At 47.4% G+C, this 25,360-nt stretch overlaps 2 protein-coding genes across 8 annotated transcripts; one reads left to right on the plus strand and one right to left on the minus strand.

Annotated features, from left to right (window-relative positions):
* The first annotated feature begins 818 nt into the window (after positions 1 to 818).
* On the plus strand, positions 819 to 18,632 carry SLC6A20 (solute carrier family 6 member 20). Of its 7 annotated transcripts, none has more exons than XM_032105548.1 (12): positions 819 to 1,518; positions 1,611 to 3,696; positions 9,414 to 9,554; positions 10,288 to 10,379; positions 11,073 to 11,300; positions 12,242 to 12,352; positions 12,747 to 12,988; positions 13,860 to 14,022; positions 14,329 to 14,533; positions 15,289 to 15,448; positions 16,480 to 16,645; positions 17,571 to 18,632. In XM_032105548.1, the coding sequence occupies exons 2-12, from the start codon at positions 3,633 to 3,635 to the stop codon at positions 17,718 to 17,720; spliced, it is 1,722 nt and encodes a 573-aa protein (XP_031961439.1). In that variant the 5' UTR covers positions 819 to 1,518; positions 1,611 to 3,632; the 3' UTR covers positions 17,721 to 18,632. The 7 variants fall into 7 exon arrangements, with proteins under 7 accessions (XP_031961439.1, XP_031961447.1, XP_031961429.1 ...); XM_032105556.1 differs by lacking the exon at positions 1,611 to 3,696 and adding an exon at positions 8,338 to 8,609; XM_032105538.1 differs by having other exon boundaries at positions 819 to 1,004; positions 1,357 to 3,696.
* On the minus strand, positions 18,521 to 24,813 carry SNRPD1 (small nuclear ribonucleoprotein D1 polypeptide). Its single transcript, XM_032105631.1, has 4 exons — positions 24,678 to 24,813; positions 24,033 to 24,109; positions 21,405 to 21,596; positions 18,521 to 19,165 (listed from the first exon to the last, which is right to left on the minus strand). The coding sequence occupies exons 1-4, from the start codon at positions 24,689 to 24,691 to the stop codon at positions 19,089 to 19,091; spliced, it is 360 nt and encodes a 119-aa protein (XP_031961522.1). The 5' UTR covers positions 24,692 to 24,813; the 3' UTR covers positions 18,521 to 19,088.
* Positions 24,814 to 25,360: the final 547 nt, after the last annotated feature.

Genomic DNA, 25,360 nt, shown 5'->3' on the forward strand with positions numbered 1-25,360 from the left:
TGACAGGTGATGTACCTGTCAAAGAAGACTTGGAGCATTATACAGTAGTGATCTTTTTTTCCTTGAGATAGGTACAATATTTTGAAGATGGAGATGACATCTGAACGTCTCCTGACAGTGTCTGATGTTTCTAAAACCTCACTTCTTTCCCTGAGGTATAAATTCTAATACTGCTTTTAGCAGTCTCTGTTCCTTGTACTGCTCAAATACATATCATCCATTTCTTCCACTTCAGTTGTTAATTCCCTAGTTATGCCTGAAGGGAATGTTTAAAAAGAAAATTTTTGTATAATTGCCTGGTCTGCAGAAATTACATCTTTTCAAGCTGGTTGGGGTTTGCTTTTTGGTTTTGTTTTGTTTTTTCTTGCAGACTGAAGAATATTTTTTAGGGGAATGAAATCTAGGCAGCTCAGCTTTGCTAAGTACTGAATCTGACAGCCAACAAACAACCCTATGCTCCAACAATGACTTCAGTAGTTGTTATTAAATGAGCCAGCAGTCCTGCATGTTGCCATCTTAATGAGGCCATATATTACCCACTGATCTTTAACTGTTCATAAAGTACTCATTAGCCTGTTTTTTCTCTTCTGGCTAATAGCCATTTAGAAAAATGTCCTAAGATGAATACTAACACATATATTGATACTTAACTTGCATGTGTGCCTTTTTGTTTGGTAGACTAATATTAAGAACAGTTGCAATTTGGGCATTTCCCACATACCTTGATTTTGGGAAACCCAGTCAGCTGCCAGGAACTTAGATTTCAGTCCAGCCAAAATGTTCGTAAGATTCCCTATTTTGATTTCCCTTTTCTGGCATTATCAAGGACAGGTCTTGATTTCTGTGTGATATGAAATGCTGTGAAACCACAGTGAAATCCTTACTGCCTCAGGAAGCAAATGTGAATCATGTTGGGGTATCAGGTGGCTGAATGCATCGAGCTTAAAAGGTCTGATCTGGTCTAGAAGGATATGCCTTCTAAAACATTTTGAAGTCATTTGAAGGTAAGTTTGTATGTGAGCAGGTAAGAATTGTTATTGTAATTGTTATCATAGCTATTTTTGTAACTGACTTTGAACAGAGAATGTGCCTAGGGAGTTAACCTGTGATTATTAATTTTGACAACGTCCCAGGGAAGGTGTTGTCCCAGGATTCCTGCTCTGCTCTGGCTGCCTGCAGACTTTCCTTGAAGGCATCTTGTGCCCTCCTTAGCAGTCTCTCCTCTTGGGTATACCCTGAAGTATTAGGCAGCATATTTGGAGTCAGCTCTTCTCCAAATAAAGGGGGGTATATATATGTCATTCTGTTTCACCAGAAATTTTCTTTCGTTAGTTATTTTTTAATTATTATTTTTAGGAACTTGTTGATGTAGTGCCTTGGAGTGTTCGTGGTAAGTCATGGTGATGCAGAGAGGTCGGTGCAGAACTGTGAAAGAGCAGCTCACGACTGCCAGCTGCTGGTGAACAAGAGAGCTGCCCGGAGACCTCCCCAGACTGCAGGCAAGCTTTGACAGAGAAGGTGGGAACTGGCAGGTGACAAGCAGAAGAACTGACTGAGTAATTCACCTACCTTTTAGTGACATGCCCGTTTCTGACTCTCGTTTGACGCAGGTCAGTTTTGAAGTTCGGGTGAATTAGGTGCAATTCTACGAATCAGAACTGCTTTGAGTGCACCTTTATGGAGTGAGTACCCTAAGAAATCACACAGTCAGAAGATGGATAGAGCTGTGGTGCTAAGGAAAAGCAAGGAAAATAGAGAGGCTGTTTTCAGGCATGCTTTTCTTGGGAGGTTGAGGTAAAGTGAAACAGTTTTAAGGGTGATTAAGAGGTTGGAAATTACTTCAGAGTACAGACCCTAAAGGCATCATCTACAGTTTGGAACTAAGCAGCAAGTAGTAGTGATAAACTGGAAGGAATAATTGTAATCCTAGTAACAGTTTAGAGGAGTAACTGTAGTCTCCAATTACACATAGAGCAATTGCCAAACAGTTGTCATGGCCTATGAGCTGTCAAAGATCTGGCAATCCAGATGGATTGATTCTTTCTCCTAAGGTAAGGAAATAGGCATCTTAGGGTAGCAGCTCTGAATAGTGAATCCCAACAGAAAACCCGTATGTGGAAGCTGTTACCCTCTTGTCTGCTTGTCTGCTTCCCTTGACAGCATCAGTAAACACGTGCAGAGGCTGTAGAGACTCCATGGCTTTGCTTTGATAATCATCTGATACATGAGCAGATACTGTGTTTGCATTTGGAAGTGGGTGCCTCCAGGAATGGAAGATACTAAACACCAGAGCTGCTGACACTTTGTCCCCCTCCCACATGTCTGGCTCATCAAGGAGAGCCCAGAGGTTTATTTTTAAATCTAAGGGGTATAGTAATACATGTTGGAGGTAGCATAATAAGGTCCAGGCTACCTGGTAGAATTTCTTCCTACCTTGTTTCCCTGACTTTTGCCAATAGAACTATTAAGGTTCTCTCACACCCTGAAGTCATGATCCCCAACCTGTTGCTAAGACCCCAGATTCCCTTTTTGTTTGCATTTTAGGTAGCTGGGAGAGGCATTTGGCTTTTTACTGTACTGGCATCAAGAGACACAAGCCCAGGATTTTTAGTTGATACCTTCACCTAAGTACTTGTAGTTTTGCTTCAGTAATAAATGGGATTCTTTGCTTTATCAGCTTCTGACTAGGTTTACATAGGGCAGTTCTCCTGGGCAGTCCCATCAGTCCCTGGTCTGCTGTGCAGATGAACCCCTGCCCTTTTCAACCACTCCCCCAAACCCCACAGCTCAAATTTGTTAGGTACTGGGAGAAAAAATTCTTTCTAATCCTTCTTTAATATGAGCAGTGAAATGATAAAAAATTCTTGTGTATGTCTATTAGAGACTTGTCTTTGTACCTAAAGATAAAGCTCAAGCCCTTCCCTAACACAAATGAAAGCAGTTCAAGGGAGATAAAATCATGAACAGCATCAGAAATAGCATATTGATAATCTGAGGTGTGTATACAAAGTCCCACAGCAAGAATTCCTAAGCGTTGTCTGTTCAAATACATTTAAATATATTTAAAGCGTGTGTCTCAAGGAGCCACTAGATGACAGGCACTTTGCTGGGTGCCTATATGCATGACCACCTTTAGAAAAATGTCACAGTAGTCTGTGATCTGAGCTACTGATGAGGCTGACATTTGTGAGAGAGGCAAGGATTCATCTCATTCCACCTGAACTTCCTGATCTGGCCTGACCCAAGATAAGGACATCACATCTCTGCCTGCACAATCTCCTCCAGTCCATTAGTAAACTAGTTTGAAATGTAATGGGAAGGAGGTACAGAGCCAAGGAAATTTTTAACTTGATGATGCTCATCAGTAGGAGTAATCTATTCACACAGAAGCATCCCAAGTGGTAGTGATGTGCTATTTTTAAGGCTGTCCTGTCAGTGAATTATTTAATACTGTAAGCTGTTTATACACATCATTTATAATAAATCTCACTGTCAGGGATGGGCATTTGACTTTCTAGTAATTTTGTGATGTGGGGCAACTCACATTGTCTGTGTGTGTCTTTCAGTTTAACAGCTTATGGATTTAAAATTACCTTGGATTATTCCTTCCAGCAGAATTCTGGGTTATACCCATGAGGCATATTTCCAGGGCTAGCTGGCATGTTGCAGTTCTGCAGGCAAGACAAGAATGCACAGGTACTGCAAAAAAGTCACAAACTTCCCTCAAACCTGTACTACAGAAGGCTTTGGCATACCCTGATGTTTTCCAATGACAACTTACATCTCTAGCACCACTAAAACACACCCTGAAGAATGGATGCACCTAATGTGTAAACCTCTTGCCATCACCTTTTCTAAGCTGTGAGAAAAGTAGTGTCCCACTTGGTGACTTTGGTAATACAGGTGGCTGGTCAGCAGGTGCACCAGAGTGGTTCTGTTGGGCTCAGCAGCACTGCACGACACGCTCTGCAGTTCGGGCTCCTGTCCAAAGGCCCGGGGGTTGGGGTTCTCACCTGTACCCACAGCTGGAGGCCTTGGCTCGGCCAGTGCCCAATGGGATGCTGGAGCAGCCCACACAGCACTGGCAGGGAGCAAATTTCCTGGCACTGAAGGAATGAGACTGACAGCAGCTGAGCGAGTCTTACTTGTAAAATGGTCCTGAAAGGTGCCCTGGAAAAAACCCCTTTAAACAGAGGAAGGAAGCTGAGTCCTTGGAGTTGCTCAGCTGCTTTTTATTGCTGCAGATGCTGCTGGCAGCCTCCTTCACTGGAAGACCTGTCCAAAGTGGTTGAGCTCAAAGTGTACCTTGGCAGGGGCCCAAACACACAGGGTCATGTTCAGACCTGGCACCTCAATGTGCCTTCAGATGACCCAAAGGCCTCCTAGATCCTTCTGCTTCCACAATGGCCACAGACATCTTTTTCCACTGGCCTTTGTATTTGGAACCTGCTGCTTGTGAAAGTATTTTAAAACGGCAACCCCTCAGAAAAGTTCACCTGCAGCAGTGGGGTTTGAGCGTGAAGGTAAGTGAAGAGACTGGCCATTTCACACTGTTGTGCACATGCAGAGTATGTAGAGGGAGGGCAGTATTCCCGGAGGGTCAAACTTGAGTGCTGTTCTCAAAGTGTGCAGCAGGCTGGGGACCTGTGTGGCTGATAGGACTGTTTCAGGGCCACTTTGGAACTGGGGAGCGTGCTGGGTTGGTTGAGGTGAGCACCAGGGCACGGTGATAGGATGTCTGAGGACCTGTTTATTCTTACCCTATAAGTCAGCACTGACAGTCCCTAAACCCAGTCCTAATGGTGTGGGAACCCCTCTTCTGTGCATTCAAATTCAAGCTGGTGCCTCATGCAGATGAATGCCACTCGGTAGTGAAGGGAGCCCTGTGGAGGAGTGTTCCATTTCCAAAACCAAACTGCAGCCCCAGTGTTATTTCCTCACAGCTTCAAGTTGGCATGTGAGTCAATAAAAATCCCTCAGCTCACATCCTTCCCAGAAATGCCAGTCAAAACCCAAGCAGCTATTCACCCAAAGTACCAATTTTATAGTTCTGTGTGTGTCTATAATCTATTTACCAGCATTCCTATTTCAGTATGTGCCTGTTAATAAGATTAGTAATTAAAAAGCTTGATAGGAATTGGCAAGCATAGCTCCTCCGCCTTTCCCTCCCCTCCAAGCTGGACTGGCGTGGAGTGTGAGGCACGGTTGGCAGAGTACCTGAGGGAGTGAAGGCAGGAGGCTCTGCTGAAACCTCTGCCTGCAAGAAGGCAATGGAGAAATCCCGACCCTTATGGGACAATCCCCTGCAGTTTATTTTTGCGTGCATTTCCTATGCTGTGGGGCTGGGAAATGTGTGGAGGTTTCCATACTTATGTCAGATGTACGGAGGAGGTAAGTGTGGTTTACATTTTCTTGCTTCCTTTGAGGAGGAGTGTGGCAAGCTTTAAGTCCAAAAGTATGTTGTCCATGCTAATGCCTGTCCACCCAGCAGGGTCCAGGGCAGAGTAGGAGGTTTGGCTTTCTGTTGGTGTGCAATCTGCTTTATTGTGGCTTTATTTTATGTATTCTTTAGCATTAGGCTTTTACCTGACAGCTGCCCCAATACAGTGGCATTTCTTTCCTGTCAGTGGCGATGAAGCAGTGGGAAGGCCCATGTTTTCTGAAAGAATGGAGGTAGAGTGAGAGATATAGATCCACATGGTATTCATTTATTACATTTTTGCCCCATTGAATCACTCTGAAAGTGTCAGAAACTGGCTCATATCCTTTTACATTCACCAATGGGGACTTGGAAAATATTGAGAAGGGGAGATGATGACACTGATTTAATTTAAAGATCAGCTGTATCATTTCAAGTACCTGTCATTAATGTCTTTTATACAAAGCCTTACTTGAGGAGATGATAACCTGGCTGCAAATCTGCCTTGAAGTTGGTTGAAATGCCTTAATCAACAGGAGTTCCACAGCTAAAGCCTCCCAGTAACCTTTGAAAATAAGGAATAAATTGATTTGTCCTCCAAAGATAAATAAGCCAACCAAAAAAAACCCCAAAACCCCCTTTGAAAGTTTATCCTCCTCCTGGGTCCAAACTGAAGAAAGATGTCTGTGGCATATATGAGCCACAGCTGTTGTACCTTGGAAATCAAAAGTCAGTTAATTAGATTAATTAAAGACCAGTACTAATAATCTCCTCTAGTATACAGCTACCACTGTTTTGAAGAATCTTTAGAAATAGCCTCTCTTTGTAAGACAACCAAGTTTTTTACTACTTCTCATACTGCATCTGTTGTTGTAGTTTTGCACCCATCTCAATCTTGCATTAGGGGACATGATGAACATCTGCCTCATCTGCTTCTGGTCTCCTTCTGCCCTTTCTTCCTTTCAGGAAGACACACTAAGCTGTTTAATGACTTTTTACTCCTTTCATGCTTGTTTTTTTTGGCTGGTAGCTTACTTCTAAATGCACTTGTGGTAGTAGGAATTGGTTCATGCTGCTATTTGAAAAGGCATCTCAGCGCTGAGACTGCATCAGAGCTGTCCTGTGGGATCAGGTCAGAAAAATCCAGATAATATGGTGGGTGAAGGGTGAGTAGAAGATAGATACTGCAGTGGCTGAAGCTTTCTTAGACACTTCAGATAGCAGAAATGATAGATGTGCTGTAATTTTGCATGTATTTGCCTTCACATGCTTTAAGGGTAAAGACTTCATATCTGACACTGAACTCTAGCACAAAGCTTAAAATGTATTTCTATATGCAGATCAAACTGCCCTTCATGGCAGACATCCCGAAGGACAGCAAAACTCGGACATTTTGCGGGCTTTGTGTGGTTCTTTTAACCAGCCATCTGTATTGTAGCAGGTGGTGAGGATTCTCTGAAGTGTAACCAAAACTGGAACACTTGGTTAGCCTGAATAGAAGATTAAATAAACTTGCTCATTGCAGGGGCTTTGGACTAGATGACCTTTAAAAGGTGCCTTCCAACTCAAACTGCTATATGATTCTACTATACACCCAAGTATTTTCTGAAAAGCATGTTTTGTAAGAATGTCTTTCCATTATTTTTCATTATATTTTCTATTATTTTTCTCATCACCACTTATATTTATGTGGGGAAAGGCAGCTCTTTCTACTGTGAAATTAAAACTCCTGACAGCAGGTTTTGCTTTTCTTGTTTTATTCACTGCCCTGTTAAAGAGGATTCTGTGGCTTTCCAGGGGTTCACAAAACCCACGAATACAGAAGATTGTTTCAGGATCTTAAGAGCTGGATATGCCAGGCACTGGGATTAGGGGGGGACACCAGCTTGTTTAGCATCTTCCTTGTAATAAAGCACAGAGCCAGTCCCTGTCCTGCCCAGCAGGGCAATAGGGCCTTATCGCGGCTGATGCCGATAAACAGTATTTGTAGACTTTATAACCTGACATTCTGTTCATCAGCAGTTTGCCTCCTTCTCGTCCTTCTCCTTGCTTTCCTGCCGAGAGCATGACCTGAGCAGACCAGGGGGCATTCAGACCTCGTAGGTGCAGTTCCTCCGTCCCTAGGCAGGCTGGGCCAGGCTCAGACGAGGCTGGGGTGGGTCTACAGCAGGGCTGGTGCTCAGCAGCGCTCAGCCCCGGGCCAGGAAGCCCCTGAGCACCAGGCAGGAGCCTGAGCAGGGGCCAGGGTGCCACGGCCAAGCCCAGTGCCTTGAGCAGACCCTGGGCACACTCCGCATATTTTTCCAACTACAGGGATCTGGCCTGGGGGCTGGATTTTGCAGACAGCTGGCACCGTAGGGAGCAACGCCCGGTGTAAATGAGCAGGGAATTGAGTGGTGCTGTGCTGATTCACAGCTGATAAGGAGCTGGTTTATCGACTGCTCAGAGTCCCTTATATGAGACATTTTGGTTCTACTCTTTGGGAAGAGTGGCGTTAGGAGCAAGATCTGTGTGCAAGCAGGATGCAGAGCAAGGGGCAGGGGCTTGGCCCTGGCACCCCCAGCTGCGGGGGGACGTTGGGGTGAAGAACAAGCCTGGAGGCATTTCCCCTCCTTGCCAGGTGGCACAGTCAATGCCAAACATGTGGCAGCGCTGCTGGGAGGGTGGAAAAGCCTTCGCAAGGGCCTGATGCCGATTCCCCTGTGGTACATGGCAGAACTCCCCTCAGTGGCTGCTGGGGCAGCTGGCACCCTGCCGGCACGGAGCGGCTGCAGGAGCTCTTAAACCTCCGACGGCTCCCTTGCGGCATAGGAAGTTATCTAACAGACTAACAAAGGGGTTGTTAATAACAAGAGAGCTGGGAGGTGGGAAATTAATTCCCAGAATAAACCGGATTATTGCTCTGTGTTTATTTCCAGGTCTTTGCCTCAGTTGCTGCACGGAGTTCATTCCTCCACAGCACTGCACAGAGCCCATTGCAAGGAATGTTAATGCCACAGATTAAATCCTAAATAAGAGATATTTACGTAAATATTTTGGCTTGCTGTAAAAAGGGAAGCAGGGAAGCCTTCGCAAAAATCCAGCTTTTGACTCAGTCAGCAGCTCTTTCTGAAGTGAGCCCCAAGTCGAATACAAGGATTTTAATTTTTTTCCGGCAGAAATTTAAGCCAAAGCACATCCTGATTGCCAGGTGGGAAGGTCCTTTCCCCTTCCTCGCTGTCAACCTTCCTATTCCTGCTGCTGCTCTTCCACAGGAGCATCTCTGTGGCTCTCCATGTGGCGGGAAGTAGGGATGAGCAGCCCCATGCAGGAGGAGACTCTATGCCTCTGTCCCAGGGTCTGCTCCCACAGGTGGGGCCCTGGGGGAAAAGCCTTCATTCATTTGCTGGTGCTTGTGGGCTCAGCATGGGGATTTGGGAGGTTTTTTATTTGGTTTTTTGGTTGTTTTTTTATTTTTTAGCAAAGCCAGACTTCAACATGTTACTCAAAACTCTCTGTTTGACACAGACATTGCTGTTACTTTTTCTTTGAGCACTTTGGCTGTGCGGCAGAACACCCCACACTGAAGTAAATCTTTCCCTCGGCCTCTTTTTCTCATTATCGTTTACAAGGTTTGGCGGGTGGTTGGTTACCCTTTAACAGCCCCAGCCCCCAGCGTTGCTCAAACCGCCCAGACTCATCTGGGCAGCTCTGCCTCAACGCAGTGCCGGCCAACACAGTTTAACAGCAGAAATCCCAGCCCTGCCAAGTCCCTGCGGAAAATTCCCTGCGCCCAGGCAGTCAGCGCCCACCAGCCTCTGGGACGCTGCCCGAAACCTCTGTGAGATGTCCGTCAGGATTGGGCCGTGCCCTCAGTACTCAAGATGCCTAGACAGGACCCAGACCCAGCCGGCCTCTGGGACACTGACAGCTTGATTTGAACACAAATAGGGCAATGTGGTGTTTATCTTGCTGCTGATCTGCCGAAGGCTGACTGTAGGGTTTGTTCTCACAGGTGGCTTTTTGATCCCATACCTTGTCATGCTGATTGCCGAGGGGATGCCGCTGCTGTACTTGGAGCTGGCCGTGGGGCAGCGTATGCGGCAGGGCAGCATCGGCGCCTGGAAAATAATAAGCCCCTACCTCTGCGGTGTTGGTATGTTCTCAGCTTCCATCTGTATTTTCCAGCACACAGGGAATGTGGGTGATTTTAGATAGGAGAGCTTTGTCTTTCAGGGAAGATCCAGGTGGGAGCTCAGGTTTTACTGTGTCTCACCAGGCTGGGCAAAGCCAGACACCCCATGGCATGCATTTATCCTGTCCCTTGTGGGGCATTGGGGCCAGACCCCAGCTTGCTGTGTTGGGTCTGGATTCAGAGGTGTGAGTCCCCTGCCCTCAGGCAGACTGCCAAAATCACGGTGTGAAGGCCAGTGCTAAACCCAGCCCTTGGGGCTGCCTACACTGGGCTTTGACCCCAAGAGCACCTTCCCAGTAAGCTCAACATGAGTGATAAAATAGTGCCTTAATTTCCTACTGTTCCAGTCTACCATTTACTAATGTCCACTCTTAGATACATTTTTATGTTATTAAATTACCATGAAAACCCAAGCTATCATTAATTTGCATGCGCACACATTTTATTTTTAATGATACATTGAATATTCCCTCCCTGGGGCCTAAAGTATAAAATCGAGTTCAGGATAGTCCTGGCGGGAGGAGGAGGCAGTGTCTGCAGTGACAGGGACATGCCCTGTGTGCATGGCTGTGCAGGGACACAGCCCCTGCTGCGTCAGCCATGGCAGTGCTGCTCCCACACCCCACAGATGCTATGGAACCCTGGGCATTTTGGGATTTTGCTGCTGACCAAGTGTCTCCCTCCGTACCTGCAGGAGTTGCCAGTGTTGTCGTCTCCTTCTTCCTCTCCATGTACTACAACGTGATAAACGCCTGGGCCTTCTGGTACCTCTTCCACTCCTTCCAGGTGTGTGGGCTCCCAATGGCCCAGTTTGGCCCCACTGTGGCTGTGGAGGGTTGTGGTGGCTTTGCATTGGTGCTGGATGTTGCATGGCACCATTGTCAGCTGGGAAGGGGAGGTGGAGTGTTGTCAAAAGCTTCAGAAACCCAGGGCTTTTCTGGAGAGAAAAGTGATGCAGTGGTGTCTCCCTCCATGGTCTTCCCAGAGGCATTTGCCATTGTCTTCTCCTCACCATGAAATTCAGGTCAAGGCTAGCCTTGTGACTCTTCAGTCACATGTGCCTTGTTGCCAGGGTGTCCTGGCAGGGGAGAGGTCTGGCCCCATGGTAGAGGCTTGGAGAGTGTCATCCCCAGGGGAAAAGGTTAAGGAGGCTCAGTCCTTGGGGAGAGAATCAGTCTGGTCATCCCCAAGGAAGAGGGACAGAGCAGGTCTGTCTTTGGGTAGAGAATCAGAAAGGGTCTTCCCCAGGGGAGAGGATCAGAAAGCATCAATCCTTGGGGAGAGGGTCATTCCCAAGGGACAGTGTCAAAAGAGATCATCCCCAGGGGAGAGGGTCATCCCCAGCCCCAGGCAGCACCGTGCAGAGAGAAGCAAGCCCGGGCAGAAAGTCGCCCTTGCCATCATCCTCCCTGCTCCTGACCGGCAGCTCGGCTCTGCCCGCCGTGCCGAGGGCACTCACTCCATGTCCCTCCCTCCCAGGACCCCCTGCCATGGGCCACCTGCCCCCTCAACAGCAACCGCACGGGCTACGAGGAGGAGTGTGAGAAGACATCGTCCACGCAGTACTTCTGGTACCGGCAGACCCTGAACATCTCCCCGTCGCTGGAGGCCAGCGGGAGCGTGCAGTGGGAGCAGGCGCTGTGCCTAACGCTGGCCTGGCTCGTGGTTTACCTCTGCATCCTCCGCGGCACCGCCTCCACCGGCAAGGTGGGCGCGGGGCACAGCCCTGCCGGGCCCGGGCGGGGCGTGCGGAGGGGAGACGAGCGCGGAAAGGCAGTGCGGGATGGCTGCTGTTCCTTGGGGTCACGGCATCTCCCCCGGAGCACCGAGCTCTGCTGCCTCTGCTGCCCCGTCAAGTTGCAGCTGAAACAGGATCAACCAAAACACACTGAGTGATACTAAAAAAATAATCCAGAAAAGTCCTTTAAACACAGCCAGCTCTCTGCAAAACCAGTTGCTAGGCTGCTGGCCATGAGGAAAGCCATCTGCCACGGCAGAGCCGTGTCAGCAGATGTCTATTCCTTGGTCTTTGCAAGAAAAAAAATACACCTACTGGACAGTTTTTGCTTGCTTTTTCTTCACAACAGAAATCATGAGGAAGTGGGGAGAAAAACCCCAATGTCCTGGCTGAGCCTGCACTAAGCAGCAAGCTGAGGGCTGTAATCCCCAAATCGTCTTAGTCAAATACAAGAAAGCCAAGAGACTGTAAACTAGGAATAACCTCTCGAACTTGCTGCAACTGATTCAATTAAATTTTGATTCAATTTGATTCAATTCAAATTTGATTTTGACCTTTTATGACCTCTGCTTGCCTTCCTTATAGAGCAAATTATGAATGACCTTTGCCTAATGAGTTTTGGATAGATAGTCACTTAGTTTGTGAATGCTGCAAATATTTTAGATTTTTGTTTGTTTTCCCGTCAAAGAGAAGACCCTGGGAAGAGTAGTGCAGGTCTTCAGTATTATTAAGAACTTGTTTCCCTAAAATGTAAATCTAAAGTTAGATCTGTCTGATAATATTTCTTTAAAGACTAATACATGATAACAAACACAATAATGGAAATTAATTATGTAAAGTGAGACTGACATAGCAGATTAGCTTTGTCTTATGTATTCTTTAGACCAAGGTCTTTCCCCTCTTTCCCCAGGTCGTGTATGTGACAGCCTCTTTGCCATACTGTGTTCTCATCATATACCTCATCAGAGGATTAACACTTCACGGAGCTGTGAATGGGCTCATCTACATGTTCACACCAAAGGTGCAGAAAAACTGTATTGAATTTTTCAGGAAATGTTATTGGTTACTGAGCATGTAAGTTTTTAAAAGGTCTCGGTCCTGCTTTTTTTATACTGAATTTTTGCAGCAGTACCATAGGTCTGGCAGCTGGAAACCCCGGCTGGGAGTGGCTGGAGGCTGTTCTGCCATGATACCCATAAGCTGCTTGCTTTTTCCTGCAGAAGAAGACCTTCCCATTAGCATAAGCTATTACTTTCAGTCAGAGCAGTAACCCTGTCCAAAACCACTCCTGACCTAAAATGAGTGCACAAAGGGCCCCATCCCTGGCCTTGTCCCTATCCCTGCAGGCTGGAAGGGGCAGTGCTGGGCCCTGGTGTGAAACTTCATGGTCTTGCTCTCTCATCTGGCTTTTGCAGCTGGAGCAGCTGTTGAACCCCAAGACCTGGATCAGCGCTGCCACGCAGATCTTCTTCTCGCTGGGCCTTGGCTTCGGCAGCCTCATCGCCTTTGCCAGCTACAACGAGCCCAGCAACAACTGCGAGAGACACGCCATCATCGTGTCCCTCATCAACAGCACCACCTCCGTATTCGCCAGCATCGTCACCTTCTCCATCTACGGCTTCAAGGCGACCTTTAACTATGAGAGCTGCATCAACAAGTAAGAGCCCACTGTTTCGCTGCTTTTCCACTGCAAGCTGTTCTGGGGCAGGTGAGGGGGGAGGTAAATAAATAACAGCACGCAGCACTGCCAGCACTGCCCCAAGACCAGACCCGATACTGCTCTAATAAAGCTAAAGGAGCTATTCAAGGTGATGAAGCCTGAGATGAAAGGTCAGAGTGCTTTGCCTTTTGACGCCTGGGTGCTGCTTCCAGGCACGGGCCTAGGCAAGAGGATGAGTTTGCCTGGGCAGGTGACAGAGGCACTTTCCCCTGTGTTCTTGTCCTGGCACATGCTCCAGGGAGTGTGGGGGAGCTGATTAATTAATGCAGTGATGTTCAGATCCCACTTTTTAAGGCTAAGCCCTGTTCCAGGAGCACAGCCTCCTTGGCTGTGATGCTCTGCAAAAGCCCAGCAGCCTGCAGGATTGTGTCCTGTAGCTGCAAGCTTGCATGCAGTTCCTGGCACAGGGCCCGTGGCAGTTACACATTTACTCATATTTTTAAAACTTTCAATCTATCTGCTGATCAGAGAGGAAACCAAGCTGCTAGTTCTTGCTTGTTGCCAAAAGACTTTAAAGTTGGGGGGTGTGGACATGAGACTGGAGGGCAAAGGGGAAGAGACACCAGCCAGCGCTGGCCAGCACCCAAAATACCTGCCTGGGAGCAGCAGTTTGGGTGCAGGAGCTGCTCCCCCCAAGGCACTGATGAGCACAAGGTTGCCCATGTCCCAACACTGTGCTGGAAGTGCTGCTCTCACCCAGGGAGACTGAAGCCCTGGGGCCAGCAAAGCATCCCCACGGGGGCTGGTGGAAAAAAAGGGTGAGGTGTCCTGGGCCTGAAAGCCACTAAATTCCTGTAATCCTTCCCAGGGTGATCCTGCTGCTGCTGAATGCTTTTGACCTGGAGGAAGGCTCTTTAACAGCAGACAATCTCAACGAGATGAAAGACTACCTCATGGCCACCTACCCGCAGGAATATGCCCAATTAGCACCACAGATTAAAAACTGCAGCTTGGAAGCTGAGCTAGACACGGTGAGTTGCTAGTTTGTGCTGTCCCCTTTGCTCCCACTGAGCTCAGGTGCCCCATGTGAGCCCAGGAGCTGCCTGACCAAGGGCTGGGGATCATTTCTACACCTTAGGATGGGGCAGGGGCTCACTCAGGTCATCAGCACCCAGTGTCTGTGCAGTTGGGATAGAACAGTGAAGACCTCACCTACCTTTGCTGTGCAAAGTCACACCTTGGGTGTACTTTGTCATGACACAGAGTCACTCTCTTACATCCTTTATCAAGCTGAGGAGCTGCCCGTAACTCTTGTTTCCCCCCCTTGTCTCTGTCAGGCTGTCCAGGGGACGGGACTGGCATTTATAGTCTATTCGGAAGCGATCAAAAACATGGAGGTGCCCCAGCTGTACTCTGTGCTCTACTTCTTCATGCTGCTGATGCTGGGCATTGGCAGCATGCTGGGGAACACGGCTGCCATCCTCACGCCGCTGACTGACAGCAAGGTCATTGCCTCCCGCTTTCCCAAGGAGGTGATCTCAGGTAGGCACCTGCCAGGCTGCAGCACAGGCCACACAGTGAGCACGTGTGTGTGTGTGTGTCCAGAAGCTGTGGTGTCCCACCGCCATTGAGGGTCCCTCTCTGACCTCAGGTGGAGCAGGGAATAGCAAATATGCTGCTGGAAGGGTTTGCCTACCCTTGTGAAATCCTGCCCAGCCTGTGCAGCACTTTCCCTTGGGAGCTCCCAAAGCACCATGGCAGTAGTGGCTGTGCATTCACAGCCTTCCCAACACACCTCAGCTCTGTCAGACTGGTGTCTACTCACTGGTGAAACTCAAAGGGATGGTACAAATGGCAGTATAGCTGCAGCAAGTAGCTCTTCAGTCACATTGCCAGTCTCCCTGCTGTGAACCACCTCAGTCTTTGGCCAAAAGAAATACATGCTCCTGTTGGGGCGTGGAAATCAGTTGTCCTACCTTAAAACCTGTTTTAGCTGTGTGCCCAGCAGCAACAGCAGATGCTGCATGCACACGTGACAAGGCTGTTGCTAAGACTTGGTCGTCTTGACCAGGTCTGGGGTGATGTGCTGTGACTATGCAGGTCTAGGGAGCAGCAGTTTAACGACAGTCACACATGCACAGGGACACATCTTTTCCATGGGGGAAAAAATAAAATCCTTCTCCTCAGAGAAAGCTGCTCAGCAGAAATCCCACCAGCTTTTTAGTCACGAGAAGTGTGACATTTTCCCTACACAAACTTCCAGGTATAATGGCAGGATCCCTGTTTTATCCATGCAGGTGTTGTGTGTTTCATTAATTGTATAATTGGCCTGATCTTCACCATGGAGGCTGGAAATTACTGGTTTGACATTTTCAATGACTACGCAGCCACCCTCTCACTGCTGCTCATCGTGCTGGTGGAAACCATCGCCGTGTGTTACATCTATGGGATAAGGAGGTAAAACTTCAGCCCTGCTTTCTTCATAGGGGGACAGCTGCGGGAGCAGCCACGGGCAAGAATAAAAATATGGCCTCGGGCTAAATGTTTCTCCTATGCTATAGGGTCAGCAAGGGGATGGGGGTCTCCCCTGCCCTGCAGACCCCTTCCTTCCAGGGCCTTGGCTCAGGACTGTGAGGGGCCAAGCTGGGCTGACACTGTCTCTGCTGGCAGGGGAGTACCAAGGAGCTGTACACACGGCTCCCTGCTCGTGTCCTTGGTCTCAGGAGCAACTTCTGCCAAAACTCCGCTCCTCCCATGACAGGAATTCAGCACGAGCACAACAGTGCCAGTAAGTCTGGTTTCAAAGGTGGTCACCTTGCACATTGTTTGTCTCCCATCAATCCTTGTGGGTAAAAGGAAGCTCTGGAATCAGGAGAAGTTTTCAACAGCAAAGGGGTTTGAAAATAGCTGAAGGGAAAGGCTTCAGCATTTGCTTTGTTAGTCTGCCAGCACACAAGGTGTCCAGGCACATACACGAGTATTACCTCCTTGACGAGTTCAACGCCTTCGAGTCAGATCCAGGTCTCCTGTGAGATTTTAGTTACCATCTCCAGTACTTCCTCAAAGACAGTCAGATACCAGCACTGAGAACACTCAACTACACAAACCCAGCCGTTTTCTCCACAGTACTTCAGCATCATCGCTTTTCTCTGTCAGCTGACAGCAGTAACAGTCCGAGCTTACACTTCAGGCAGAACTTTCTTGCTGTACCTTTTCTAGCTCCTCTCTGCAATTTGGGATTCTCTTGGAAGCCTCAGTGTCTTTTTTGATTTCACCCTCACCATAATTCTGGTGAGCCAGCTTTTCAGACAATAATTCTCTGCTCATTTGTGGTCAGCTGTTCTCCCCTTTCTCATATGACATACTCGATTCTGAAGGTGGTTTCTGAAGTAACTCAGAACAAGGTATTGATCGAACTTCTGTAGCCAGTCTGAAAAACACACGTTTGGTTTGCTTTACAAAAATGTATTTGGTTTTCTTTTGAACAGATTTGAAAAAGATCTTTACACCATGATTGGACGCAAGCCAAACTGGTATTGGAAAATTATGTGGGCTTTTGTTAGTCCACTGCTAATTATAAGCCTATTTATTTTTTACCTCACCGACTATATCCTCACAGGAACATTGCAATACCAAGCATGGGATGCCACACAGGTAAAAGAGTTATGGGTTTGGGCTTTTTTTAAAAAAAGTTTCCTTAGTTCCTGCAAGGATACAAGCTTCCTTCCTAACTACACTGTTCCACAAAATGGCCTTCTGAAAGTGAGTAGCTGGAGTCAGGGCAATCCCTTAATTTTGTGGATAGGAAAAACAGGGGAAATTTGACTTAGGGATGATGTAATGGTTCTGTAAAATCAACTAATTTCCCTCTATGAGGTTCTTAATCAACTCTTCATAGAATTAAATTTCATTCATATTGAAGACCCAAGTATCATCTTTAAAAACACACTTAAAAACCCCCTGCTTTCAAAGTGTATTTATTTTGAACAAAATTAGTGGTATTTTAACAGAACTGAGCTGCTGCTGGACTAGTTTTCATAATTTCCATACACATTTTTCTTTATGGCCAGAACATTTTCTTAAGAATACTGGACTGTGTATTCATCACAGAGCAATTACTGCTGGATAAGTAATCACTGGTTTCATAACCTTTTGTGGAAATGTTCCCATCATGCAGAAACAAAGAACATCATTGTTTTCATGTCATGGCCAATTTGGGACCCACAGTGGGCCTGGCCTGTTGACTGGGTGTCAGCATGAGCCCGCAGGCTCCAGGAGAGGAACAGAGACCTGACAGAGGTCAGGGCTCAGCCACCTCATTAAGAAACACAAATCAAGCCAAAACCTGCTCTTTACCAAAGCTTGCAGAAGTTTTCCCCGATCCTGTTGTCAGCAGCTCTGTTCTTGTCAGGTTTCAGTGTGTATGGTTGGACAAAGAACAGCACTGAGGGCAGCCATAGGCTGCCACAGCCTGGAACTGCTTCTCAGAGGTCCTGTCTAGATCCATGCACACAGCTTTGCTCCTGGCCCGACTCTGGGGCAGATCCCACAGATCCAACACTGCTTTTCTCCCTTGCAGGGGCAGTTGGTGACCAAGGATTACCCAGGCTATGCCCTGGCAGTGATCGGGCTGCTGGTGGCGGCATCCACCATGTGCATTCCTCTGGGAGCACTAGTGACTTTTATAAGGAAGAGACTGAAGAAGGAACGAGTTTCAACTGTTGCATGAAAGCTGACAGCTGGATTTGGGAAGACCTTACCCCTGTCATCAGTGACTGGGCACTTCTGGAAGACAGCAGCAACCATTATTTGTAGCAGCTATTTATAGAGTTGAGAATGGTGGGTGCTATATTGACCAAAAAGTGCTCTTGGGAGGTTCCACAATGGTTTGGAAGAAAAAAAGCTCTTCTGTAACAAGATGAAGCTTTAAAATGGCCTCTGTAAAAGAGGTGAGAGGGAGAGCAGCTCACAAAATGCCAGCTAGCACAAATTAACCAGCATATCAGCCCATTACACGTTAGGTGATTCTTTTCCACTGTTGTAGCACTGCCTGTGTGGAAACATGAGCAACCAAGCATGTTCCTGCACCTAAGTACCAGCAAATACCCTCAACCATTCAAAACACTTAAGCATACTCATTGTTTGAGGTGACATCTGTATTTCATCAACAGGTGAAACTGCTGAAGTCTGGCAATGAGCATGTGACATTGCTTTCCTACATGGGAGAAAGCAGTAGGATGGCACTGGGAGATAAATGTGGCCAACATGGCTTCTTTTATACTTGTGTCCAGCAAAGCAGTGAATATATATATTTATATATGCATATACATATATATATGCACCCATATATGTGAGCTGCACAAGTTCTCCCACGTCCAGAAGTAAACTTCCAATTCCAGTATGTAACTGTGCACTGTGCTGTACTTTGTATTTTCTAGGGATGCATTTTAAGTACACTAGAAGGTATCTGTGATAAAGCTGCTTTACGAGCCCCACCCAAACAAAAGTATGCCATATAATTAGCTTTGACAAAGTTCATATCCAGGTATTCTTTAATCATCAGATGTAACAATCCAGCAGTTCCATGGACCTGGTTAATTTCCCTGTGTAAATGTTTTATAAAGAAAGCAACATGTTTAAATTGCAAGCTTCATGTAATAGAAAACATTAAAATTATATCTATGAACTTTAAAAAAGGTCGCTCTGAAGAACAATATTAGAGACACACTTACGGGACAAAGGGTTCTTAATACAGTGTCTTAACTATGTAACCATTAGAAGATGGCAGGTGCCTTAGAAAAGAGGGATTAATTTCAAACACTGTTAAAGCACAACACAAGTCTCTCATTCTGGGGCAAAAAGCAAGAGGAATTGTACAGCCTTCAGGGGCGGGCAAAATCTCCACAGTGACAACCAACAAGATCCATGTAGTCTGCAACAGCCCTACAAACAGGACACACCTGCCTCCCTCCCCAGGATTTGCTAACAAAGGAAAGACACCTTTTCACATTTCAGTTTATTAAAAATGGATAAACAAGACCTGTACAAAAAATAGCTGAAGTTGCCCAGAATTTGGTAAGAGTTGCATGATGGGAAGTTATCGTCTTGGGCCTCCTCTTCCTCTTCCACGACCTCGGCCTCTGCCACGGCCTCTTCCACGGCCTCTTCCAGCAACTTGGCAGGTAAAAGAAAAAGGGTAAATCAAGTGAGACCCAGGAATACATTCTGTATTGAGCATAATCACCACACTGCTTCCCTGGGATAAGACATTAAGTTAGGTATTGTCTGTTAATGCTCAGTAAGTTTCAGACAATATTTTCATCTTCTGTGTTACTCTGTCCAGTATACAACTTCCACAGGCTACTGTCTGTCCTTAGCTTCACTGCAAAAACAAGGGCATAAAACAGTTGGCTGCTCCCAAGTGATTGGGTCATCTGACAGGAAACAAGAATTCCTCTTTTTTATATATATATACAATCTAGATTTTTAGAGGGAAAAGCAAATTTTGACACGCTCTGAGATACACAAATTCATCCTGTCTCAGGCACCATGTGGAAGGTCAGCATTTTGAAAGGATCCCAGCACCCAACAGCTCCTACTGGTCTCAGTGATGCCTCTGCCAATTGCAGATGTGATTCTAAGGCAAAGGTCTTGACTGCATGCTCCCAGTTTTAATTACTGCTATTTAATTGTAAAGTGAAGATGGAATCATAGGACAGTGCAGGCCACAAGCAACTGCTGAAGGTCGTATGATCCATACGGTGATAACGGGCCTTTGCATCTCTTTCTCCCAAAGAAACGCGACCCACCAGGCTGCAAAGGCACTCTGCAAACTTTAGATTATTGGCTCATTTCAAATGTGTTTGTGAGTGCAGGGCTCAAAAAGATACTGAAAATTCTGTGGAAGCAGGTGGCTCTCTAAGAGATACCCAGTGGCATCCACATTCAAGGAGCAGGATGTGACAATTATTCTGGGACGCAGGTTAGAAATGCAGGAAAGACAGAAGGAGCACAGGACAAATTTGACATAAGCAAGGTGTCATTATTTTGCTGGTATACACTGACCCTGTAAAATCCATGGAAGTATCAACCCCGGCTGGAAGATGACAGCATCAGCAGGTAGCTGTGTTTGCCAAGCGCCAGCACGCTCAAAGCCAAGGCACACGTGGCACATCCACCCCAGCCAGCATCCTGCCCCTTCCTGACAACTTCACTTGTCAAGGGCAGATTGAGGGTTTTACACTTCTGAAGCCCAAGAGCATTTATGGATTAAGGCAAAGCACAGCACAGCTTTGGTCTGAGAGCGCTTCTGTGCACTGCAGATGCAGGGATCATCAAACAGAGGTAACTGGAGCTACCACAGCTGCTTTCCCCAAAGCTGACACCAGGTAGGGATGTTCTTGTCCACACCACATTGTGAGGTTCAGGAAAAAAGCAATCCAACCACACTCATTTCTCTGTGTGGTCAGATTGTTTTTAAAGAACATGAGAGGAGCAAAGCCCCTTTAGGATCTTTGTCCTTATTCCCTGTCAAGGCAGCAGCCGCAGCGCTCACACTTGGTGCTGCACAGCTGAGATTCCTTGCCCCGTGTCAGTAAGGTGAGCTCACCAATGCAGAACACCCTGCACACCCACATACTTCAACACTAATCACAGGAGAAATGGTACAACATGATTTTGAAGCACAATTAGCTTTCACTTACAGCTCACTGTTTTAAAATCACACAGATTAACTGCTGGGCAAAATATATACTGCTGGAAATTTCCTGGGGTTTACTAGGTACTCATCATTACTAGTGTGAATTAAACTTCCGTTACTGTTTATACTGTTAGGCTTTGAAGGAAAAGGATTTTTATTCAGCAGCACTTTGAATTTGGGAGACTTGAGAACCTGAGGGAATCTAGGCTGTATTCTAGTGAGTGCATCTCCAGCTTTGGCTTCCAGTAGTGTTCCAGTCTCTGCTCTTCCTGGAGCTTTTTTTTTTTCATTCTCAGAGATATCATTTTTATCCCCCACCAAATTTCACGGAGTCATTCAGCACCATTTGAGATACTGTCCTGTACTTATCTACGTGAAGCTCCCCATACAAACTGGGGAAACATAGCAGACATCTGGAGAAGAGGAAGTGTAAATCTCTTTGGTTCCAGCTGTGAGACTCAGATAGGTTAAGACTTACTCAAGCTGATAAACACTTACATTTTTTAAAACAGATACATGAAAAGCCGTAACACAACTTCATGTAAATGAAAGCTCTGCAGATGCCAAGGAGGTGGGCAAGGCAGACTGAACCAGTGCCGTGTCAAACTCTCAGCGATGAAAGAATTTGATACCAAATGCAGATGTTCAGACACTCAAATCAGACATCTCCAGACTCACACAAAGGCAGAACAGACTAGGAAAGCACAAACTCACCTGCTTCTCTTTTCTTGGATTTGACTTTTGGTTCAACATCCACTAGCAAAGTATCCAGAGGCAAACTGTCTGGCAGAATGAAGTAGCGGATGTTGTTCCCTCGAATACTCAGCGTCTCCAGCTGTACAGGCTCTCTGTTCTTCAGTGTCATTTTCACCGCTTTGAGATGCGTGTTCATGCTGACATCCACTCCTGTAACAACACAAGCCTGAATTCAGGGATGAGGTCTCTTGGTGCCTGTTTTTAAGTGTGCACATGAAACGAGATTTATCCTGTTCATCAACACCTGCTTCTGCCACTCATTAATTACTTGAGCCTCTCACAGAATGAAACTACATCTCTTTTCTCTCTTGAATTATGCCAGTTACCAATTGATGCCTTTAGCTCCTCATGGTTAGAGATCTTTACCCAGGTCCTGGCAATAGCTGCTTTGCAAATGGTTAAAATAATTCCTCTGAACAACAAATAAACTACTGCTTATTACAGAAGTCTAATGCTAATCTTTAGTCCTTTAAAAAGAAGAAAACAAACCTTGGAAGAGGAAAAATAACCTGAATAAAGCTGTAGGAAAATCCAACCACAAAAGCAGCATTTATCTTCTGATAAAATACATCCAATACTATTTTGTGTGAGTGAATTTTCTATGAAAGTACATGAAATACCCCACTGCAAGGAACAACCACTGTGGTTCCAAACTCTGAGAACAGCCAGTATGTAAAAACTGTAGGGAATCAGTACTGTGCACTCTATGCTGTGTTATGCCTAATCCCAAACTGGATAAAAAAATCTCAGCTGGATGCATGTACTGTGTAACAGCCATGAGAAGCAGTAAAAAAACCCCCAGAAATTCTTATTTTGCAGATCATAAACTTTATGTGGGACTTGATCTCCAGCTCTGAAGATAAAATGACAGTGACTTTACTTCTTCTGTCCTCTCCTCCTCCTTCTAGATTTTATACAGCTTCACCCGACCCAGTCCCTTGGTTGGTGTGAGGGGCATTACACAAAATCTGCCCCTTCATCCCTGCTCCTGCCCTGGTGAAGGGAAGAAGAGGAGATTGTGCAATATCTTTACAGATTCTTAGCAGAAAATGAGAGAGGCTTTGCTCAACAATTAAGCCTGAAAGAGCAGCGAGGTCAGGAGCCCAGCAATGTGTTTGCTTCCCATCTGGCTGGGTTCAGCAGAGCATGCTGCAATCGAGCACAGAGGGGGCTCACTCAGCTCTCATCAAAGCTGATGGACCTGGCTGCAAAATAATGCCGGTTTTGAACTCTGCCAAATCCCCACAGATTGCTACTGGCCAAAAAAACACCTCAGCAATCTTCTGGAATAAAATTCAAATTTAACAAGAGTTGTATCTTTTTTTTTTCCCCCAAGAGTGCCTGGGCAGAAGAGTTTCTAAAAGCCGCCTGGGGGTGAGTTTAGGAAGGGAGATGAAGCAGCTTCTTCAGCTCACCCGTGAGGGCTTGCCTAATTAAACACAACGTGCCCCACCCACATCACATCCGCTAAGTAAAGCTCACAGGAGTACTCTCAGAGCAATGTCCTTCGCTGAGGTTACTAAAGCTAACAAAATAGCTTGCACATGTTTTAATACCTGAGAACCACATAATGAACTGGAAAGAATTCCCTGCAACCTTCAGCACAGTGATACAAAGAAGCACCTGGCAATCAGGAACTCCCATGGACCGACAGAACAGACCTCCAGCAACATCGGGGGAGCAGATTCTCTTGGCCACGTTTCCTCTCTGCCCTGTATCCCACACCCAGCTCTGCGTTTTCAAACACGTCTCATGAAATTACACGTATACAAATACGCATTTCCATCTCGATTCACCTTTACAAAAAACGTACTCAACAGAAATCACTAACTTTATTTTTTAGATTAGAACTGCCTACACACAAAATTTAACCAATTCAAGATCACATCAGCTGGAACAGGTTGCCCAGAGAAGCCGTGGATGCCCCATCCCTAGCAGTGCTCCCTGCCAGGCTGGATGGAACTCTGAGCAGCCTGGTATAGCGGAAGGTGTCCCTGCCCACGGCAGGGGGTTGGAACGGGATGATCTTTCACGTCCCTTCCAACCCAAACCATTTTGTGATTCTGTGATCGTGCTGCTACAATTCTAAGAGACTACCAAGCAAGGTCTGGAAGAGTTTGCTTCCTTCCCCCCCGGGCCTGTCTGCAGGCAAAGCTGCAGCTGGGCTTAGAGGCTCCCAGTGCTACAGCAAATTTACAGCTCCCAGCAGAACCTTTAAAACAGAGAAATCTGATCACAAAATGCACCCCCAGCGCTGGTCTGACCACGGGTAGACTCATCCACTACTACACATCAAAGACAACCTGTGACCCACTGAAATTCCCAAGTACTTTCGTGGTCGCCTACGGAGAGCTGGCTGGTCACAGCTCCCAGCAACTCCCGACAATATTCAGACACTTCTGTAACACAAACACACCTCGCGCTTGCACACAAAGATACGAACTACAAAACCCATCTCCTGCATTTTCCTGTGCCGGTCCCCGCAAGAGGGAGCACAGGACAAAAAACTCATTCAAGCCGCGACTGCCAATTGTTTGCCGAAAGGCAACGGGGAGTATTTTGCTGCATCCTCCCATCCTACCGTACCTGTGATCGTTCCATGCACCTGCGTCCCATTCTTCAGTTCAATGGTCACAGTCTCATGGCTCAGCTTCATTAGAAACCTGGGAATTAAAAACGCGTTTAAAAAAACCCAAACCCGTTCACTTCCACATAAAGCCGTACATGTTCGACAGGCAGCACCACGCAGTTCCGCATCCTGAGCTCCCAAAGACGGCGCCCATGGATTCTGCTGGGGATATTTAGTGACACACTCCACCTCCTGCCCAGCCACCGGGAGTTGGGCCTCTTGAGCGATACACTGCCGGATCCAGCATCTACTTCCAGGCGATACAGCCATTATTGTACGAAGAAGGAACCATTTTACAAGTCGTTACAATCCCGGGAAGCCAACACTACCCCAGCCCGGGGGCTTTCCCTCCAAAAAGGGAGCGCTGTGCCGAGCGACCCGCGCAGGCCCCGGGGCGGGAGCGCGGCCCAGCGCAGCGGGGCCCCCGCCCGGCCCAGCCCATCCTAAGGACGTTCCCGCCGGGCCCATCCCGGGCCGCTCCCGTCCGCGGTGAGGGGAGAGCGCAGGGCGGCCCTGAGCGCGCGGGCTCGCCCAGCGCGGTCGCCGCGGCCGGGCGCGGGCAATCCGCCTCCATCCGCCCCCATCCGCGCCCACCCGCTCACCTGACGAGCTTCATGGCGGCGGGCGGGCGGCCCCGGGCGCGGAGCAGCGGCGGGCGGGGAGCCCCGGGCGAGCGGAGCCCCGAGCGCGGCGGGGCGGACGCGCGTCTCGGTCAGGCCGCGCCGGGCCGCGCGCGCCAGGAAGCGGCCGCGCTCCACGGCGACCGACGGGCGGGAGCGGCCGTGACAGCGCCCTCTAGCGGCCCGGCGGACCCGCCGCGAGCGCCGGGCAGCGCCTGGTCCCGCCCGTGGGGGGAGAGGGCGAGGGAAACGGGATCGGGGAAGAGAGACAATAGCAACAGATGAGGATGGGGGACGGAAAAGAGGGACGGGGGGAAAAGAGGAATGGGCACGGTGGGAAGGAGATGTGGATGGTGGGAGAGGAGCAGATAGAAATGAGAGGGGAGGAAAGGCTTTTTGTAAGGTTCTGCAACTGCCAGCTTGCCTTCCTTAATTAAACACACATTTTAGAAAAGAAAAAAGTAGACTACTTAAATCTGCTTTGAGCTTTACAAAAAGAAAAGTCCAACGCCTAGAACCGGTACAGCACTAATTTATTGGGAAAAAAGTTACAGCTTCAGCATCCAGAACTGTAATAGTAACAATTTTCTGTGTATGTGTCAGTCTGTTCACCTAGTGAAGGTAAGAGGGAAAAGACAGCTTGAATTTCCACCTCTCAGTATGGT

This window comes from Corvus moneduloides, chromosome 1, assembly GCF_009650955.1.
Source record: "Corvus moneduloides isolate bCorMon1 chromosome 1, bCorMon1.pri, whole genome shotgun sequence".
Taxonomy (NCBI): domain Eukaryota; kingdom Metazoa; phylum Chordata; class Aves; order Passeriformes; family Corvidae; genus Corvus; species Corvus moneduloides.

What these genes read in the sequence shown, in the direction of transcription:
- SLC6A20 (XM_032105531.1), top strand. Translation starts at nt 5,271, where the DNA reads ATGGAGAAATCCCGACCCTTATGGGACAATCCCCTGCAGTTTATTTTT. An exon ending in TACATCTATGGGATAAGGAG is followed by an intron (nt 15,449 to 16,479) that starts GTAAAACTTCAG and finishes TCTTTTGAACAG; the next exon opens with ATTTGAAAAAGATCTTTACA. An exon ending in AAGCATGGGATGCCACACAG is followed by an intron (nt 16,646 to 17,570) that starts GTAAAAGAGTTA and finishes TCTCCCTTGCAG; the next exon opens with GGGCAGTTGGTGACCAAGGA.
- SNRPD1 (XM_032105631.1), bottom strand. An exon ending in GGTGCATGGAACGATCACAG is followed by an intron (nt 21,597 to 24,032) that starts GTACGGTAGGAT and finishes GTGTTGTTACAG; the next exon opens with GAGTGGATGTCAGCATGAAC. An exon ending in ATCCAAGAAAAGAGAAGCAG is followed by an intron (nt 19,166 to 21,404) that starts GTGAGTTTGTGC and finishes TTACCTGCCAAG; the next exon opens with TTGCTGGAAGAGGCCGTGGA.